The sequence below is a fragment of the Acinonyx jubatus genome, chromosome B1 (assembly GCF_027475565.1).
Source record: "Acinonyx jubatus isolate Ajub_Pintada_27869175 chromosome B1, VMU_Ajub_asm_v1.0, whole genome shotgun sequence".
Taxonomy (NCBI): Eukaryota; Metazoa; Chordata; class Mammalia; order Carnivora; family Felidae; genus Acinonyx; species Acinonyx jubatus.
In genome coordinates, this window is record NC_069382.1 from 43,237,805 (window position 1) to 43,258,367 (window position 20,563).

Sequence of the window (20,563 nt, forward strand, 5' to 3'; positions counted from 1 at the left end):
TCTTTTGACAAGGTACATTAAAAATATATTTCAAAATAGAAACAGGTCTGGAAGCATTTAGAGGCAGGATAAGACAATCTGCTTACTTTTTATATCCTTTTTATTTTATTGGAATCTAGGAAAATTGAGTGCAATGATATTTAATAGTCCCTTTATAATGAGATTTTAAGTTGTTTTTTTTAATTTATTTTGAGAGAGAGAGAGAGAGAGAGAGAGAGAGCAGGGGAGGGGCAGAGAGAGGGAGAGAGAATCCCAAGCAGGCTCCACACCACCAGCATGGAGCCCGACATGGGGCTCAAACTCATGAACCGTGAGATCATGACTTGAGCCAAAACCAAGAGTTGGAAGCTTAACCTACTGAGTCACCCAGGCACTCCTAATAGTGAGATTTTAAAGCCCATTCTGTCTTTGTTGGATATGTGCTATGCCTAGCTCTTTGTATCACTTAAACCTTGAGTTAATTGTTATATCCAAGGATTCAAATGATTAGATACAATTTAAAAGTTTTAGTTCATTTTCTTTTTGGTAAATCATGTGGGGCATAGTTTAATATGTCATTATTTAGGATCTTACAGTATCTTGAGGTAAAAGAATATCAATTTGACTGAAGGTATAGATGTAGTATTGATTGCACTAAATATTACCAAGACCATTGCCTGAAAGTTGAGTTTTTGGTGAAAATCCAGGTTTTCCTTCCCCTCCCCCATCCTTTTTGTCCTTGCCCCCTTTCCCTCTCCCCCAATGTTTCTCTCCCTCTTTCTCTTTGTTACTCTCCCTTCACTCCTCCCTTTTCTTCTAAAGAGAAAAATGAGAAGATCTTGTTAGTTGAATTTTGATTAATTAAAATTTATCACACATAGGGGACAGAGCTAAAGAAGTGGGCACCATAAAAGTTGTACTCCATTCTGATAATAGAACTTTAAAGCTAGAGCCTCCCAAGACTCCTGTGAGTGTCATGCTTCACTAAACTATGCAGATGACCAGTAATGTGCACAAAATGATTGGTTTTGTAACTTTGTTTTCTTTTTTTTTTTATTATTAGGTTTCCTTAACTTAAACAACATTTATTTTGTTTCCCTTAGGATAGTTTTTCGTGTTTTAATTTTTGACACCGTTGTGCCTCCTCGTTGTTACTAAGGGTCCAAGCACTTGGTGTTTAGCATCGTAGAGGCCTTAGAAATGAAAGGGAAGCCCAGGTGAGAGTCTGCTGACGCAACTGGACAGCTCCCCTCTCCAGATGCTTTAGGGAAGCATAATGAGAACTGAGTGCTTGGAGGAAAAGTTCGAAATGTCCTTAAGCTGGATTTGTTTTCATATGTATTTTTGTTCCCTAAAAACCCAGTCATAAGTTCTTTTTTGAGCAGTCTCATTTAAAATAATCCTTAATGATTTCACTCACTACTTTTTTCTTTTTTTCTTGGTATTTGATCTATAAGTATCTCCTCCCAGTTCTGGGCTGTTTGGCCTTCTAAAGAGTGGCTGTTATTTGGAACGACCTAAGTATATCTTCTCAACAATAAAATGTGTCCAAACATCTAGGCAGCAGGAGACCTGAGATCACTACTGAAATTGTATATTCTGTAAAGCTGGTGGAGCTGTTTTCCCTCCTATCAAATTAGAAACATGTGAAAATGTTTCTGCATGTCTTCCTCCCTGGCAGGTGTAATGCCTCAGGCATGTGAGCGTAGGCCCTATTCAAACATTGGTCTTCCACCAGCACCACAGTGGGCTTATCCACTAAGACTAGTCTCATTAACTCTTAGCTTGCCATTTTCATTTATAAAAAGCCAAATAGCTTCCGGTCCCCTCAGCACTAAGTTAGAGCTTATATTTGGTTCTCTAGCCTCAGAGTATTAGGTCTTAAAATTCTTCGAAACTGTTTAAGTGCAAAATGTTCCTTTTGTACAGATGTTTTAACGTTTAAGGTTATGACCTTAAATAGTTATTTAGAAAGTAATACAGAAAGATGCACGAACAATTTACTGCCTTTGAATTTTTCTTTCCACCTTAAATGTTGACATAAATTTTGGGTTTTTTAAAAGAATGTGATTTTGCTTAATGTTTTGAAAATTATTAGGGATTAGGAATTCTAGATTTGATGCATATTATTCATTTTAATAAATCTCTTGGGTTTTAATAAAAGTACTAGACCAAATTCTTTAAAAAGGAGTATTTTGGATAATGTAATTTTATTTTAGCTGTTTTCTTAACATTTTTTTTCCTGTTTAAGAAACTTGTTGTTATTTTTTCCTGGAATATAGGTCTTTCCATATGGAATCAACTAAAAATGTAAAAAAGAGGTATATACCCATAAAATCAAAAATTTAAAACTAAGGAGAGCTAACTCACTGTCATCTTTTTCTCAGAGTCTCTCTTCCTAACGCAACACTGTTAGTACCAAAAGGTATTTCTTGTCCTTACTTGATTTAAATCTCTTTTAAGCTTATCTATCCTTTGAACAACTAATGGAAAATGGATATTATACCCAGAAGTGTTTTATCTGTTGGCATTTTCTGACTCATTTTTCTTGACTCCTAAGCATTTGACTTCCAGTGACCATTTTGTCTTAAAAACTTCCCTTAATTGGTGTTTGTGATACTATGCTATCTGTTTATCTTCTTACCCTTTTTTTTTGAGCTCAAATCGTAGATCTCTAAATGCCTACTAGATATTTCTATTTTGCCCATGTATTAGCATATCTTGCAATGTATATTTCCTTTTTATCATTTCAGCATCCTTATTTGACTTTCTTATTTTTCTTTCTTTTATATAGTCTTGAAAGCTTAGAATAAATCTTAAGCTTGCTTCTCTCCCTTGCCATTGTTTTCCTTTTAAAATGGCTGTATAAACAATTTTAGTTCTGTGAAAGTGATTTTAACAGTGTTTCAAGCTAGCCTGAAGTTGAAAAGCAAGCATTCTGGAACAAACCAAAACAATCAAAAAAAGATAAGGCATTTGAGGGGCGCCTGCGTGGCTCAGTCAGTTGAGGGTCCGACTTCGGCTCAGGTCATGATCTCGCGGTCCGTGGGTTCGAGCCCCACGTCGGGCTCTGTGCTGACAGCTCAGAGCCTGGAGCCTGCTTCTGATCCTGGGTCTCTCTCCCCCACTCTCACTTTGTCTCACTCTGTCTCTCAAAAAAAAATAAATGTAAAAAAAATTTTTTTTTAAAAAAGATAAGTCATTTGAATAATAAACAGTTTTGAAGGAAATCCTTGTCTTTAATCCAGAAAGGGAAGAATGTTAATGGGCTTCAGACCAGTTCTTACAATAATAGTAGGATTTTGTTGTGTGGCAAAGATGAGTCACTTCTTATCTGTCTGCCCTCAAAAGGAGTCACAGAGATCCCTTACACCCAGACATCATGAAGAGTGAGTGTGCGGAGGAGGACAACTCACTTTCTTAGCGGCATATGTGCTTCCTCAAGCGGTCTTGTCTTCCTGCAGTAGCTGAAGAATGAGAAGTTAAGGTGAAGGCTTAAGCTGTATCTGTAGATTGAAGTGAAGCTACTGAAAGGGACTATGCAAATGTGGACAGTATTTCCAAACTGCTTTATTATTATACCAGTGATCAGGAAGACAGTTTCCACTTGAACACAGATTTTTCTTTCCTTGCTCAATGAGTGTGTCCTATTGGATTATGTGGTACCACCACAGACACATCTGACAGCGAATTTTGTGCCCATCGACAAGTTGCCACTACCTTTTTTCACCTGGGCTGTTTTCAGTAACCTAATTAAACATTCTGCTTCTCCTCTTGCTTCTATTTTCCGCATAATAGTTAACATGATCTTTAATGCATAAAGTGGTGTGTGTTACTTCTCTACCTAATCCTCTTCAGTAGCTTTTTACTGCACTTAAGATAAAACATTTGAATATACTTGTGAGGCCCTCATAATGTACCCTGTCTCCCCTCTCTCATCATGTAACCTCTCTCTCCTTTGGGCAATTAAGTCAGTTGTAATGGCCTTCCTACCATTACAATTTCCTACCATGAAATTTCTACCTTTTTTTTCTTAATTAAAAAAAATTTTTTTTAATGCTTTTATTTATTTTTGAGAGAGAGAGAGAGAGAGAGAGACTGAGTGCAAGCAGGGGGAGGAGCAGAGAGAGAGACACACAGAATCTGAAGCAGGCTCCAGGCTCTGAGCTGTCAGCACAGAGCCGGACGTGGGGCTTGAACTCATGAACCACAAGATCATGACCTAAGCCGAAGTCGGACGTTCAACCGACTGAGCCACCCAGGCACCCCTCTTAAATTTTTTTAATGTTTACTTTTGAGAGAGAAAGAGAGAGAGACACACACACACACAGAGAAACAGAGCATGAGTGGGGGAAGTACAGAGAACGAGGAAGACACAGAATCTGAAGCAGTCTCCAGGCTCTGAGCTGTCAGCATAGAGCGTAATGTAGGGCTCGAATTCATGAACAATGAGATCCTGACCTAAGCCGAAGTTGGAGGCTTAACTGACTGAGCACCCAGGCCCCCTGAAATTTCTACCTTTTTAAATCCCAGGAACTGCACACATGCCATGACTTCATTCTGGAATGTTCTTCCCACTTTTTACTAGACTATTCATCCTTTGATTCTCAGATTACAATTTACTTTTTCAGAAAGGCCTTTCTTGACCTTCATATTTAAAGATGCACCCCCCCCTTTATTTCTCTTCATACATTTACATTGTATAAGTGTATGTTTTTATTTGTTTAGTGTCTGTCTGTCCTACCCAACTGTAAGCTCTTTGAGGTGATGAATCAAATCTATTAGTTTCATCATTGCATACCCACCTTCTAGAACAGTGCCTGGAAATTCATAGGCAGTGTTGAGTAAATGACTGATACTTGGAGTTTAGGGTATTAGTCTGGCTTATCATTTCCTTGTAGTTAAAAATCTTTCTACAATTTTTTAAAAAAAAAAATTTTTTTTTTCAATGTTTATTTATTTTTGGGACAGAGAGAGACAGAGCATGAACGGGCGAGGGTCAGAGAGAGAGGGAGACACAGAATCGGAAACAGGCTCCAGGCTCTGAGCCATCAGCCCAGAGCCTGACGTGGGGCTCGAACTCACGGACCACGAGATCGTGACCTGGCTGAAGTCGGACGCTTAACCGACTGCGCCACCCAGGCGCCCCTCTACAATTTTTTATTTAATAAAACTTTATTTTTACTGGTATTACAACAGTGTCCTGAATTAATTGAATTGACAATTTTAAGTAGCTTCTAGAATTACTCATATTTTTAAATTGGAACTAAGACCTAATTTGATACATATATCTTTCTTTATGCCATCTAAATTAAATTCTGTTCTTTGACAAGTGAGAAGTCTTTTAAATCTTTTTTTTTTTAATTTTTTTTTTAACATTTATTTATTTCTGAGACAGAGAGAGAGAGAGCATGAACAGGGGAGGGGCAGAGAGAGAGGGAGACACAGAATCCAAAGCAGGCTCCAGGCTCTGAGCTGTCAGCACAGAGCCCGACGTGGGGCTCGAACCCACGGACTGCGAGATCATGACCTGAGCCGAAGTCGGACGCTTAACCGGCTGAGCCACCCAGGCGCCTCTTAAATATCTTTTTAATTATAAAAGTAATATGCTTTATACAGAAAGTACCAATAACACAAAAATATAGATCTTCCTGGAGCACCTGGGTGGCTCAGTGGGTTACATGTCCGACTCTTGGTTTCAGCTCAGGTCATGATCTCATCATTCTGAGAGTTCGAGCCTCAGGCTCGGTGCTGACAGTGCAGAGCCTGCTTGGGATTCTCTGTCTCCCCATCTCTATGCTCCTCCTCCATTCACACTGTCTCCGTCTCTCTTAAAATAAATAAATAAATAAACTTAAAATATATATAGATAGATAGATCTTCCTTCACCATTTCCTTAATCTCATTCCCCAAAGATAACTACTCTTATCAATTTGATATAAAATGTATCAAATACTTTTCAAGGCATGTACAGACTATTTTAAAATAAAAAGTTGGAAGATGTTGATAGATATGTAGATTACTGACATGGAATAGTGCTATACTTACTATCCTCTGCTTAGATTTTCTCATTTTGTTTTCTGTAAATAGTTCCCTAAAATGTAATTGCTCAATTGAAGACGGACATATTTTGAAGTTTGATAGATATTTCCAAATTGTCTTCCCTAAGGGTTCCAGAAAAATAATTTTTAAGTAACCTATTTGTGGATTTTATGATTAGAAAAATAATGTTTATCATAGACAATTTGACAAATACAGAAAAGCACACCAAAAAAAATCACTTTTTCCATCACCTGGTGGTATTCTAGTTTTTCTTTCTGTGTACTTAGAAAAAATTATTTTTCCAAGATTGGAATCATACTATACAGATTGGTTTGCAATTTGCTCTTTTCAAAAAATGTTATATTATTTTCTCATGTCCATATATATATATATATATATATATATATATATATGTGTGTATATATATATATATATATATATGTGTATATATATATATATTTTTTTTTTAAAGATCTTATTTTTAAGTAATCTCTACACCCAACATAGGGCTCAAACTCACAACCCCAAGGTCAAGAATCACATGCTTCACTAACTGAGCCATCCAGGCACCCCTTCCATGTCATTTTAAAATTCATTTATATTTCTTCGCTATCTAGTTATAATGTATTTAACTAATTTATGTTACTAGACATTTAGATTGTTTTCTAATTTGCTTTTATAAATGGGACTGGTGTGCATATCTGTGTGTGTGTATATATTTATACCTCTCCACGCTTTTTCAACATACATATGTATTTAGAAGTGGAACTTCTGGAACAGCGTCTTAAAATTTAAGGCTTTTCATTCATGCCAGATTGCTCTCCAGGAAAATTCCAAATTATATCTTACTAGCAATCTCAGAGTACTCATTTTTCTGCACCCTGTTAGGTCTAAAAAAATAAATACATAAATAAAATAAATTAAGTTTTAGAAGTGATGAAATAAGAAATGAGAGATACAGCTATGGCGTGGAATAGACCATGAATGTTAAGACATCGTGCACTGCATACGTTGTATTCTTACTACCTACATTATCCAGTTAATAAATGTCCTTTATTCTCTTTGTGATTTAGTTTTGATTCTTTTTTGTGTATGTCACTATTCTTTGGTTGGCTGCCATTTTATTTTTTTTAATCTATACCTTTTCACCCAGAGACCAAATGAGAGGATTGACACTGTGTCAGAAAAACCAAGAGACGATCCAGTACTAAAAGAGGAACCCCCGGTGAGTTGTTATATTGAATACTGTCTAATCAAGTATGGTGTGAGAAGGTGAAAGCAGGGTGATTAAAATATAACACATGTTTACACATATTATTATAGTTCCATACTTCTGGATTTCCAAAATTATACTGAAATAAATCTTGGAGCTGGTTTAAGAGGTAGATACTTTGACTGAATTATTCTCCTTTTCAAAACTATGACCACTTTTTCTTATCAAAGTATAATCAACATGTAGCATTGTATTAGTTTCAGGTGTACAACATATTGATTTGATATGTGTATACATTGCAAAATTATCACCTCAATATGTGTAATTACCATCTGTCACCATACAAAGTTACAAAAATATTTTTATGACACCTTTTTAATGGATTATGTGAATTCTCAAGGTCTCTTATCGATAAGACATCAAGAATATCAGTCCTATTTTCAATATTTGGAGTGAAGCTTATTGTTTTCCTTCTCTTCCTTTTTGCTAGTTATGGATAGGTATCAGGGAAAATATAATTGAAGATAAATTTTACTAGGTTAACATGTTTAATGTACTTGTACATAATGTCTTTTTTTAACTTTGTCTGCTAATGAAGTTTTATGACCTTTTCCTGTAGGTTCAGCCAATATTATCTTCTGTTCCAACAACAGAAGTGTCAGCCGGTGTTAAGTTCCAGGTTGGCGATCTTGTTTGGTCTAAGGTGGGAACCTATCCTTGGTGGCCTTGCATGGTTTCAAGTGATCCCCAGCTCGAGGTTCATACCAAAATTAACACAAGAGGTAACTAAAGGCATAAATAGATATTAAATAAAAGGTGGGGGGGGGATTGAATCTTAAATATTGTATATAAGAGTGTGCACATAATATACCATCTGACACCAAAATATCAGGGCTTTTTTATGTTTATTTTTGAGAGAGAGAGACAGAGACAGAGACAGAGCACAAGTGGGGAAGAAGAGAGTGAGGGAGACACAGAATCTGAAGCAGGCTCCAGGCCCAAGCTATCAGCACAGAGCCCCACACAGGGCTTGAACTCACCGACTGTGAGATCATGACCTGAGCTGAAATTGAATGCTTAACCAACTGAGCCACCCAGGTGCCCCCAAAATATCAGTTTTTAATTACTAGTGATAGAATTCTGGTCATCTTAATGGGCAGAAAGCCTCTACACCTGAGACAGCCCTTGTTTTCCCTTTTACCACTCTGCATTTTATAATTTCTTCGTGCTGCTTCTTTAAAAAACCTTTATCTGACTGACCTCTCATATGAATTCCAAAAGAAAGCAGATGGGTAAGTAATAAGATGTCTTATATGGGGGAAAAAAAAAGATGTCTTATATGAGCTTAGTGGGCATTTGGGCCATGCTTTCTCGCTGTACGTTTTATTTCATCATTGACTACTATGGATAGTAATTTTTTACCCACACAGTGTTTTCAATCCTGATGAAATTTTCACAATGCTTTTTTTGCCTCCTTCAATCCGTTTTTTAATCTGTAAATTTACTGAGACATCCTTATAAATTCAATACAACATAGATGTACAGCTTGAATCTAGCTATTTAGCATAGAATCCTACCTTAGGAATATTAATGTTAAGAAAAAGATGTTTTCTAACTTTTCTCCATTTCTTTTCATGGGTTTGACCAAAACATGTTGACTAGATTATTGGGATTCTAGAATTTGGAATGGACTTGCTTAGTTAGCCAGAAGAAGGTTTGAGCTTGGAATTTATTTCTGGATATTTGTTTTGTGAACTCACTCTTCTTACATGTTGAGTTCCTTATTGTTTGTGACAACTCTGCACCTATTTTTCTCTTTAAAATTTCTTTCTTGCTTCCTGTTCATTGTTATGAAAAGAAAAAATGTCTACATAAGTCTTGCAAGTCAGATTTGTGACAAGATCAGCCATATCTATAACTTTTGTGCTACATAGCCAGTAATCTGCCCTGGTACAGGAGGCAATTATCTGTCATTATAACCTGCTAATTAAAGGTTGGGTAACTGGAAGCATCAATGGAGCAGACGTAAAAAAACAAAAACAAAAAAACCCAGCATTGTGGAATGTCTACTTTTGTGGAGGGCACTATGTTAAGCATTTCTCTTATGTATTTTATGCAGTCCACATAGCAGCAACACTATGAAGTAGGTACTATTATTATCCTTATGTTTTGAATAAGTAAATAGAGTTTCAGAGAGACATATCCAGAACCTCCACTCTTAAACATACTGTGTATTGAAAGGAAAGTTAATTGAATTCACCTAATCATAATTTACTAAGGTTGGAGGAAGGCAGTCAGTCCTAGTTCTTTCATTTATTACTTATTACTCAGAGTGTTGGACTAGTAATCTCTGAAATACCTTGAAGGTTTAATAATCTATGATTTTATGAATGGGAGAAGAAAGGGACAAGGATTTCCCAAAAGGAGCAAGCTGCCTTCTTTTTTTAAAAGTTTTATTTTAATTCCAGTTAACATACAGTGTTATATTAGTTTCAGGTGTACAATATAGTAATTCAGCATTTCCATACATCACCCAAAGCTCATCACAAGTGCACTCCTCAATCTCCATCACCTACTTAACCCATCCGCCCCCCACCTCCCCTCTGATAACAAATCAGTTTGTTCTCTATAATTAAGAGTCTGTTTCTTGATTTGTCTCTCTCTTATTTTTTTCCCTTTCCTTGTTTTGTTTCTTAAATTCCATGTATGAGTGAAATCACATGGTATTTGTCTTTCTCTAACTGACTTATTTTGCTTAGCATATTACCCTCTAGCTCCATCCATGTCATTGCAAATGGCAAGGTTTCATTCTTTTTGATGGCTGAGTATTATTCCATTGTATATATATACCACTTCTTCTTTATCCATTCATCAATTGATGGATACTTGGGCTGCTTCCATATCTTAGCTATTGTAAATAATGCTACTATAAACATAAGGGTGCATGGATCCCTTTGAATTAGTATTTTTGTATTCTTTGGGTAAATACCCAGTAGTGCAATTGCTGGATCATAAGGTAGTTCTGTTTTTAAGGAATCTCCATGTTTTTGAGGAATCTCCATATTTTTTTCCAGAGTGGCTGCACCAGTTTGCAATCCCACCAACAGTGTAAGAGGGTTCCCCTTTCTCCGCATCCTTGCCAGCACCTGTTGTTTCTTGTGTTGTTAATTTTAGCCATTCTGACAGGTGTAAGATGATAGTTCATTGTAGTTTTTGATTTGCATTTCCTTGATGATAAATGACGATGAGCATCTTTTCTTGTGTCTTTTAGGGCCAAACCTTTTTAAATAACATAATCCATGTACCTATCTGGGCTTCTAGAGCTGAGATATTATTATCATGTGATAATTATCAAGCTCTTTAATTCTCTCCCGTTAGAGCATGCTTCTGAGATTATATAGTTTCACCTGTAGTTACTTTATGAAAACCTGCTAATTTCAGCTTTTTTATGCGATATAAGTGAAAGCACAATTTATGCTGCATCTGTGTTTCAAAGGAAGTGTTTCAGTTTAGTTTTATGAATTAATCTAATTTGGTATCCCCTAGACAATCTTCTACTTTACTGCTGGAAGAACTGATTTTGTTTGCATTATTGAGAAAACTGGAATTCTGAGAACTTAGAAATTTTTAAAAATTTAAATTAATTAAAAGTGTATTCTGATATTTTTAATGTTTTTTTTCTGCAGTAGTTTTTAAAATAACCGCTTTTTGATATATGCATTACATGCCAATTCCGTGCAATTCAGTGATTTTTTAGTACATTTACAGAGTTGTGCAGCCAGCATTACATCTAATTTTATTTATTTATTTTTTATAAAGTATTTTTTTAATGTTTATTTATTTATTTATTTTGAGAGAGAGAGAGTGTGTGCATGCACTTAGAGAGAGAGGGAGAGAATCCACGCTGACAACATGGAGCCCAATGCAGGACTGGAACTAACCAACCATGAGATCATGACCTGAGTTGAAATCAGGAGTCAGACACTTACCAACTGAGCCATCCAGGCACCCCTCTACATCTAATTTTAGAACATTTTCAGGGTGCCTGGGTGGCTCGTCGATTGAGTGTCTGAATCTTGATTTCCACTTAGGTCATAATCCCAGTGTGGTAGAATTGAGCCCCATGCTGAGCCCCATGCTGTACTCCAGGCTGAGCACAGAAACTGCTTAAGATTCTCTCTCTCTCTCTCTCTCTCTCTCTCTCTCTCTCTCTCTCTCTCTCCCCCTCTCTCTCTCTCCCCCTCTCTCCTCTCCCCCTCTCCCTCCCCCTCTCCCTCTCCCTCTCCCTCTCCCTCTCCCTCTCCCTCTCCGTCTCCCTCTCTCTCTCCCTCTCCCACCCCCGCCTTCTCCCCCTCTTCCTGTCCCCCTCTTCCCCGCTTTCACATGCGTGCTCTCTCTCTCTCTCTAAAATAATAATAATCCATTATATGTTATCATTATGTTTTTATGAAAAATAACTATTTTCTCAAAAATATTAATGAGGAAGAAGAGTATCATTTTACATTGTTACAAATCTCTTTAATGTCTGACTTAAGTGAAGATACTAGATACTCATATCTGCCTATACATTCAGTCTGTTATGATTTGTTGTTTTGGTTGAAATATATGAAGATGATCTGGCCTCAGGTGCATAGTCAGAAAGGGATAGTGTATTTTAATAGCCTTTTTAGATAATTGTGGATATATTTCTCTGATATTCTACCCATACTCAACAAGTGGTGGGTAAGTTGGAATAGAGAGCCTAAAATCGTATCAATAAACTTTTTGCACTTTGTTACATTAGAATCCGTTGGTTCTGTCTTGCACTTTGAATGAATCTTTTACTTTACATGATTTTGTAATATCATATATTGGCCACTTAAAAAATATTGGTTTTACCAAGTGAGACATATCTTCCAAATGTTGACACATTCCTCTATAGATGTATTTTTAAATCATATTTAGTTTACATGACCAGTTATTTCATCAGAAAATTCTTTGATTATTGGGAATTTGGAAGACTCACAGGGATAAATACTGGTTTTGCAAAATTCTAATTTTTGCTTGAAAGATCAAATTTTATTATTGGCACAAGTAGTGTCAGTTGATTTCCTTGAAAGAGCAAAGTTGCTTTTGAGGAAATATCTGCCAGATGCTCAATTTCAAATAATCATAGGTTTTCTGCCAGTCATTCTTTGAAATATGGTGTTTTGTGAGAAAGTGGCCAGTGACCTTGCAATTCAAACAACCGCACAGGTTCTTTTCCTCAAGATAACTGTCACACTTCAGTATGTACTTTATGCATTCTTCCCGTTTTATCACACAGAATATTAAAGACATGTATCCAAGGGTTGAGATTTAGTAAAATTAATCATTTTTACTGCATCATGAAGGACATTAAATAAAACTGGCTTTTTTTTTTTTTTTTTTAACTGCCAGTGTGTGGTTGTGAAGAATGTGATACTAGTATAGTTTGGTGTCACTCTCTGGTTTTATTTTTGCTAACATGCCAGCAGTCTTATCTGCAATTGTTCCTGTAGTATTAAGTGCAAATGTCAACAAAGTGAAACAATAATAACATCTTGGTATTATTATAAAGATAGTTTTGACCTTACAGGATCCGTGAGTCTGTGGCCTCTTCCCCTCCCCTGTTTGTATAGCGCACTTTTATATGTCCAGAAAAGCAATTTGACCAGCATTCATTCATTCATTTTTGAGAGAGAGAGAGAGAGAATGGGAGAGGGGCAGAGAGAGAATCCCAAAAAGGCTCTGTGTTCTCTGCATTGAGCCAGATGCAGGGCTCAAACTCACCAACCGTGAGATCATAACCTGAGCCGAAATCAAGAGTCAGACGTTTAACCAACTGCCACCCAGGCGCCCCTGACAGGCACTTTTAAAGTCCAAGAAAATATGTTATACATTTTTGGAAGGAAGAAAATATTTATTTAGACACAGATTTGTTTGTAAAAAGGTTTAAGACAAGGAAAAGTAAGTTGTGTAACCAAGATAAAAAATCTGATAATTAGCAGAATTTCTGATTTCCTTTCTCTTAAAACTTGCTGTACTAATTTTAATCATTTGGGAGTGATTTTTTACAGTAACTATTAGTTGTGTAATTGGCTGGTGTTGGATTATATCTTTGGACAATGCAAAGTGTACAAGTTTTAATAGGAGTAATGCTAGGGAACCTGGCTTAGGTTCACATTTTTGGCAGAGTATATGTGGGTGCTTATGGTCTGAAATGCTTAGTAAGAATTTTTTCTTACAGGTGCCCGGGAATATCACGTCCAATTTTTTAGCAACCAGCCAGAGAGGGCCTGGGTTCATGAAAAGCGAGTACGAGAGTATAAGGGTCATAAACAGTATGAAGAATTATTGGCTGAAGCAACCAAACAAGCCAGCAATCACTCTGAGAAACAAAAGGTAACTGACAACGTATTAACATTACCAATCAAATATAGTTGTTAGGGAACTTAATAATTTAGTAGAATTTTTCATACTTAAATTCAGACAGTTGTTAGAATGATTTGTTATTTTAACCTAAGTTCAGTTTTAATAACTTATTTTTATGTTGGTAAGTTTTATATTTCATATAAACAACATTAGAGTACTATTAAGAACTTGAACTCTGCTTAATACATTGTTGGATTCTATTTTGAATTGAATTACTGTACATAAGACTAGAAGATGCTAGTGAAATGTTGATTTTGCCAGGGAATTTTATTCTTTTTCCTATTTCAACATCTTTCCATAATTCTCTTTAGTCTTAGTAAATTGTTTTGTGAAAGTAAAGCTTCTGAAATATTTAGTGAGCACCTACTGTGAGACAGGCACTATTTTAAGCATTTTATGTATATTAATTCACTTACTCTTCATAACAACCTAAGTGAGGTAGATACTATTATTCCTATTTCTACAAATGAAGAAATTGAGACATAGAAAACTTAAACAATGGATTCAGCCAAGATCACACTTGATGGAACCAAGAAATATGTTTGTGGTGGTGGATGTTTTAGAATTAGGACATCAACTCTTGATAATCTATCTGGTTGACATTTTTAAACTCAACTAATTTTAGGATGGGTCTCTTGTGATTCCAAAATTGTTCATATTTTTACACTTTAAAAGCTAAGTTTTATCACAGAGGATTTTAGTATTTTCAGACTTAACATTTTACAGATTTATACATCAGTGTTCCACATATACCATCCCCTCTCATAGTTTCCTTAGCTAATTTTGGACTCCCTCCAGTCTAACCCCCTGGAGAATTCATAGTTGCTTTGGTCATCTCACATACTTTTATTCAAAGTTTTCTTATGTGTTTTGCCACCTCAAAGTCTTCTGATCAACAATGATAGAGACCTATGGAAACCGATTCAGGGTTATTTTTTCTCTCATGCATTGCTTCTTTCCTATGTCGTGTCAACCCTCATTTGTTTCTCCAGGTTCTGTCTTTTTCTTCATTCTGCTCCTGTTTGCATTATGGTACAAACTGCCAGTCCAGCATCAAATGCTGACTCTGCCATTTAGCTTTGTTGTGATCTCTGTAGCACCCCTGAGCTTTAGGGTGTCATTTTTTTTTTAAATGTTTATTCATTTTTGAGAGAGAGAGACAGAGAGAGCATGAGCAGGGGAGGGGCAGAGAGAGGCGGGATCCCAGCTGACAGCAGTGAACCTGATGTGGGGCCCAAACTCACAAACCGTGAGATCACAACTTGAGGTGAAGTCAGACGCTCAACCAACTGAGCAACCCCGGTGCCCCTAGGGTGTCTTTTTTTTTTTTTTTGGATTGAGAGAGGGTGGAAGTAAGTTAGGGGCAGAGAGAAAAAGAGGGAGAGACAGAGAAAAGCAGGGCTCACCTGAAGCGGGACTCTGGTTCACCCAAAGCAGGACTCGAACTCACAAACTGTGAGATCATGACCTGAGCTGAAGTCGGACGCTCAACCGACTGAGCCACCCCAGTACCCCTAGGGTGTCATTTTTTTTTTTTTTTTTTTTTTGAGAGAGAGAGGGTGGAAGTAAGTTAGGGGCAGAGAAAAAGAGGGAGAGAGAAAGAAAAACAGGGCTCACCTGAAGCGGGACTGTTTTTCACCCAAACCAGGACTTGAACTTACAAACTGTGAGATCATGACCTGAACTGAAGTCAGAGGCTTAACGACTGAGCTACCCAGGCACCCTAGGGTGTCATTTTTAATGTTAGTGCTTTATTGGCCTCTGAAAGTAATCGTTCTGTAACCTTTCTTCCCTTTGCTCTCTTTATTACTAGCTTTTTATGAACATAATGTGAGGAGGATGGCTCCCTCTTTGAGGGACTTGTCCAGCAGAGTGGTCAACAAAAGATACATAAAAGAGAGTAGACCTGCATATCATCTGATGCTGATACTGACTTACCAAAGTTAAGGAGTTAGAACATTTCATTTGTTTTACTGAAGAACCTGAAGATATTTACATTACCTGGAGAGATGACAGAATCACATGGAAAATATATATTGGTTTAAATGTACCCATTAGATTAAAGCGTATCCGATAATGCCTGTGTCTTTTTTTAAAGATTCGGAAACCCCGACCTCAGAGAGAACGTGCTCAGTGGGATATTGGCATTGCCCATGCAGAGAAAGCATTGAAAATGACCCGAGAGGAAAGAATAGAACAGTATACTTTTATCTATATTGATAAACAGCCCGAGGAGGCTTTATCCCAAGCGAAAAAGAATGTTGCCTCCAAAGCCGAAGTTAAGAAAACACGAAGACCAAGGTCAGTGCTGAATACTCAGCCAGAACAGACCGATGCAGGTGAGGTGGCCTCCTCACCATCAAGTACTGAAATTCGGAGACAGAGCCAGAGGCGGCACACAAGTGTGGAAGAGGAAGAACCACCTCCTGTTAAAATAGCCTGGAAAACGGCTGCAGCGAGGAAATCTTTACCAGCTTCCATTACAATGCACAAAGGGAGCCTGGATTTGCAGAAGTGTAACATGTCTCCAGTTGTGAAAATTGAACAAGTGTTTGCTCTTCAGAATGCTGCAGGAGATGGGAAATTTATCGATCAATTTGTTTATTCAACGAAGGTACCTCCTTTGTTTTGTGGGTATTTGGGGGGAACAGTAATTAATAAGTAATCAGCTTTGGCATTAAAAAAAAAACCCACAAACAACATGAGGTCATACTTTAAATACCCTTTTGTCTGCTGAATTTGAAATGTATAATCAGTTCACTGTGTTTAAGAGGGGGCAAAAAAGGCAAAAAGGCTATGTTTTTCTTCTTTTTTTCCCTCTTTTGTATATGCCCATCTGTACTAGATTAATCTTGGGCTGTTCAGCCAAAATTGAGCTTAGCTCCCTAAAGTTGTGGGAAATAACTGGGCACTTTGCCTGTTTCTGCATGTATAGTTAATTTTTCTTAGCCTCAAATTGTGCTTCTTATTAAATTATTTTTGTCAGTTATCTGAAGTAACCATTGTAATAATGTATCTTGCTGATCTCTTTGGTTGCACCAGCAATTTTGTTAGGTTCATGTTGGCTTGGGATAGCTAGTACATTTTAGAGAAATTCCAGAACTGTGTTTGTTCTATAACAATTAACTGTGGTGATAGCTTGGGTAAAGGGGTGAAAATACCTCTTCAAACTGAATACCTTCATCAGCCAGCCCTGAGCTTCCATTTAGGGCACTTATATTTTAGCTTTTAATGTTTATTTATTTTTGACAGAGAGAGAGACAGAGACAGAGCATGAGTGGGGGAGGGGCAGACACACACACACACACACACACACACACACACACACACACACACACAATCCAAAGCAGGCTCCTGGCTCCGAGCTGTCACCACAGAGCCCGACGCGGGGCTTGAACTCACAGACTGCGAGATCATGACCTGAGCCGAAGTCAGACCCTCAGCCAACTGTGCCACCCAGGCACCCCCATTTTGGCTTTTAGACTTTAAAACTGTCTCCTGACATTTGTTACGTTTACTGCGTATTGCTCTTCACTGTCCTCCCAACCCTTCCCACAATTGTGGACTTGTGAATTTGAGTTCGTGTCACTTCATGGGTGTGTGCTTTTAAGAACTTTGTGCTTATTTCCTAACATTGTCATATGCACACTAAAGTAAATATAGGTATGTTTCATCGGTGATATTTTTTCTTTTTTTTTTCTTCCAAGTTTTTATTTAAATTACAGATAGTTAACATACAGCGTAATATTATAATATTTCAGGTGTAGAATTCAGTGATTCATCACTTACACACCTGGTGCTCAAGTGATATATTTTTCTAGAGTGAAGCATAAGGGTTCTCTATTAACTTGTTTCTGACTAGAGGTTCAACTGATTTCGGTAAGACTAAACTACTTGGAAAAACTTAAGTTGGTCTCCACTTGATTCTGCTGGTAGCTTTGAATGGCAAATGAATACTTTGCATCTTTTTTTTAATGTAAATTGGCTTCATTCTTGGAGCTAGTTTTGATCTGCTTTTGGTACAAAAATCAAACTTTGTCACACACACCCCTCCCCCCCCAAGGAGTGCTATTTAAATGAAATTTGAGATAAAACTAATCTTTTAAAAATGAAGATCTTAAAAATATATATATTTACAAATCACTCCTTTATTCCATTATGTTAAAAACACCTAAAATTGTACCTGCCTCTCTCTGCTCCAAATTGCTTATTGGGTACACATTGTGGTCACCGTGAATGTCAGATTTCTGTGCCTAAGGACATTCTTGTCTTTCAAGACGTGTTGACATTTTTATCTGTATATTAGGGTACTGTACCAAATGAAAACGACTTGAGTTCTTTTCCTATGATAGGGATAAATGGAGAGGCTATTCAGACCAGAAAACATTTTGTTTTTGATAGAAAATTGGTACAGATTCTTTTTCTTTTTTTAATTTTTTTTTAACATTTATTTATTATTGAGAGACGGAGCATGAGCATGGGAGGGGCAGAGAGAGGGAGAGACACAGAATCCGAAGCAAGCTCCAGGCTCTGAGCTGTCAGCACAGATCCCAACGCGGGGCTCAAACTCACAAACCACGAGATCATGACCTGAGCCAAAGTCAGACGCTCAACCCACTGAGCCACCCAGGAGCCCCCAGGTTCATTTTTTAGTGATACGCATCATATGGAGTTAGACAAATAGTTGTTTTTTGTTTATTTTTTACGTAATCTCATTCTACATTTTAGAAGACATCCTGATGACTTCATAAAATTGCTCTGATAATGGCTAAGATGATAAATTAACTCAAAGACCAAGTAAAATTCAAGCAAATTATGAACATCTTAAGCTGTCTTTATAAGTCAATGATGCCATTTGCTAGTAATCAACTATTTTTTTTATTTTTCCTTATTTTGAAGGGAATTGGTAACAAAACGGAAATAAGTGTCAGGGGACAAGACAGACTTATCATTTCCACACCAAACCAGAGAAGTGAAAAGGCAACTCAGAATGTATCATCTCCTGAAGCAACATCTGGTCCTACAGGTGAGTAATGAATGAAAAATATATGGACGCATTTTGAGGTGTCATAATTTTGTTTTGGTATAAAATGGTAGCTGTGTTCCTAAGAAACTTTTAGTTACCAAATCAAATTGTATTTAGAAAATTAAATTATAAAAGCAATTACTTCAGTAGGAAAGAATGGTTTAGGAGCTGGGGAGCTTTATTCATAGTAGGATATTTTTCCTACAGGAATTTAAGTAACAGGAGGGCTCTGTACTTAAAAGAACATAGTTATGAAATCTGTACACATTTCAGTAAATGCACCATTTGATTATTTCTCTTTGCATGAGAGTTAACAGCTTTACTTTTCTAGCACTATTACACATCCTTAGACCATTTCCTCCATCTCTTATTAGAAACTAATTAACAGATGCCTGTGCTTTTTTTTATTATTCTTAAGTATGCTTAGATGTTTGGAACTAGGGGACTAGGGCCTAACTCTCCTATTTTAATCTGTTCTCTGATTAACAGATCCCATTAATTGAGAACCAAGCTATATTATTCTTGCTTAAGGGAGAAATGCCTAGGGGCACCTGGGTGGCTCAGTTGATTGACTGTCTGACTACAGCTCAGGTCACGATCTCACAGTTCCTGGGTTCAAGCCGCACATCCAACTTCGTGCTGACAGCACTGAGCCTGGTTCGGTTTCTCTGCCTCCCTCTCTCTCTGCCCCTCCCCTCCTTGTGCTCTTGCTCTCTCTGTCAAAAATAAACAAACATTAAAAAAAATTTTTTAGGGGCGCCTGGGTGGCTCAGTCAGTTAAGCGGCCGACTTCAGCTCAGGTCATGATTTCGCGGTCCGTGAGTTCGAGCCCCGCGTCCGGCTCTGTGCTGACAGCTCAGAGCCTGGAGCCGGTTTCAGATTCTGTGTCTCCCTCTCTCTGACCCTCCCTTGTTCATGCTCTGTCTCTCTCTGTCTCAAAAATAAACGTTAAAAGAAAAAAAAACTTTAAAAAAAATTTTTTTTTACAACATAAAAGAGAAATACCTATATTTAGTAAGATTGTGCCTTTTGAATGGTCAAAGTAATTTTTATTAAGGGACTGACTTAACTAAGATCATATAGTTTAACTGAGTATCTGGTGGGTTTGGTTTCTATAATAGTATTGCTGATTCATATGGTCATCAAGAAAAGAGTTAGATTGTCAACTGGTTTGGTCATTTGGAATCTTAGTTTAGGAGAAAGAAGTTTGTTTCATCTTGTTCTTTTAAATGGTTTTTGGAATGAAATCAAAGAATGAACCAAGTAATTTTATAGAAAAGGATTAAAGTCTTGAGAACTAAGGTAGTAGCCTTCAATCAGTAGTAACTCAGGCAGAATTGAGATGGAGTGGCACTAAAGAGCCAATATTTTTTGTAAGGGAAACTTTGAGTAAGATTCTTACTATTATAAGAGCTAAATAAAAGTCATTGTTTGAGAAAGAAGTTGGGGTAGCTCTCTTAAAATAAATGAGGGGGGCTATAAGACACGGTGAGGTGGTGGCAGGGAGATGGGACAAATATTGGATGGAGCATACTAAACATTATACCTTTATCCAAAATTGAGTTGGGAAGAGAAGTTGGAGTAAGGAAAGTGAAGTCCAGAACTTGTATCATTTCAAAATACTATATAAAAAATGAAATTATGATTCTAAAGAAATGAATAAATGGACTTAAAAGATTTTGCATTAATTAGCCATAATTGAAAACATTTGTTCCCTTCTTTGAAGATTAAAAAAAGTCTTTGGTGGGAGGTACCTGTGTGGCTTAGTTGAGCATCTGACTTCGGCTCAGGTCATGTGCTCATGATTCACGAGTTCAAGCCTCATATCAGGCTCACTGCTGTCAGCCTGTCAGAGTAAAGCCTGCTTTGGA

General features: G+C 37.1%; 1 protein-coding gene across 7 annotated transcripts in view; it reads left to right on the forward strand.

Moving 5' to 3' along the window:
• The window catches only part of NSD3 (nuclear receptor binding SET domain protein 3), a 116,595-nt gene that overhangs the window by 46,805 nt on the left and 49,227 nt on the right, over positions 1–20,563 (forward strand). For all 7 annotated transcript variants that reach the window (XM_027070601.2, XM_053216592.1, XM_053216595.1 and 4 more), the window contains 5 exons: positions 7,175–7,246; positions 7,854–8,016; positions 13,482–13,636; positions 15,765–16,280; positions 18,566–18,692. In XM_027070601.2, the coding sequence (XP_026926402.1) occupies positions 7,175–7,246; positions 7,854–8,016; positions 13,482–13,636; positions 15,765–16,280; positions 18,566–18,692 (1,033 nt within the window). The remainder of the gene's footprint in view (positions 1–7,174; positions 7,247–7,853; positions 8,017–13,481; positions 13,637–15,764; positions 16,281–18,565; positions 18,693–20,563) is intronic.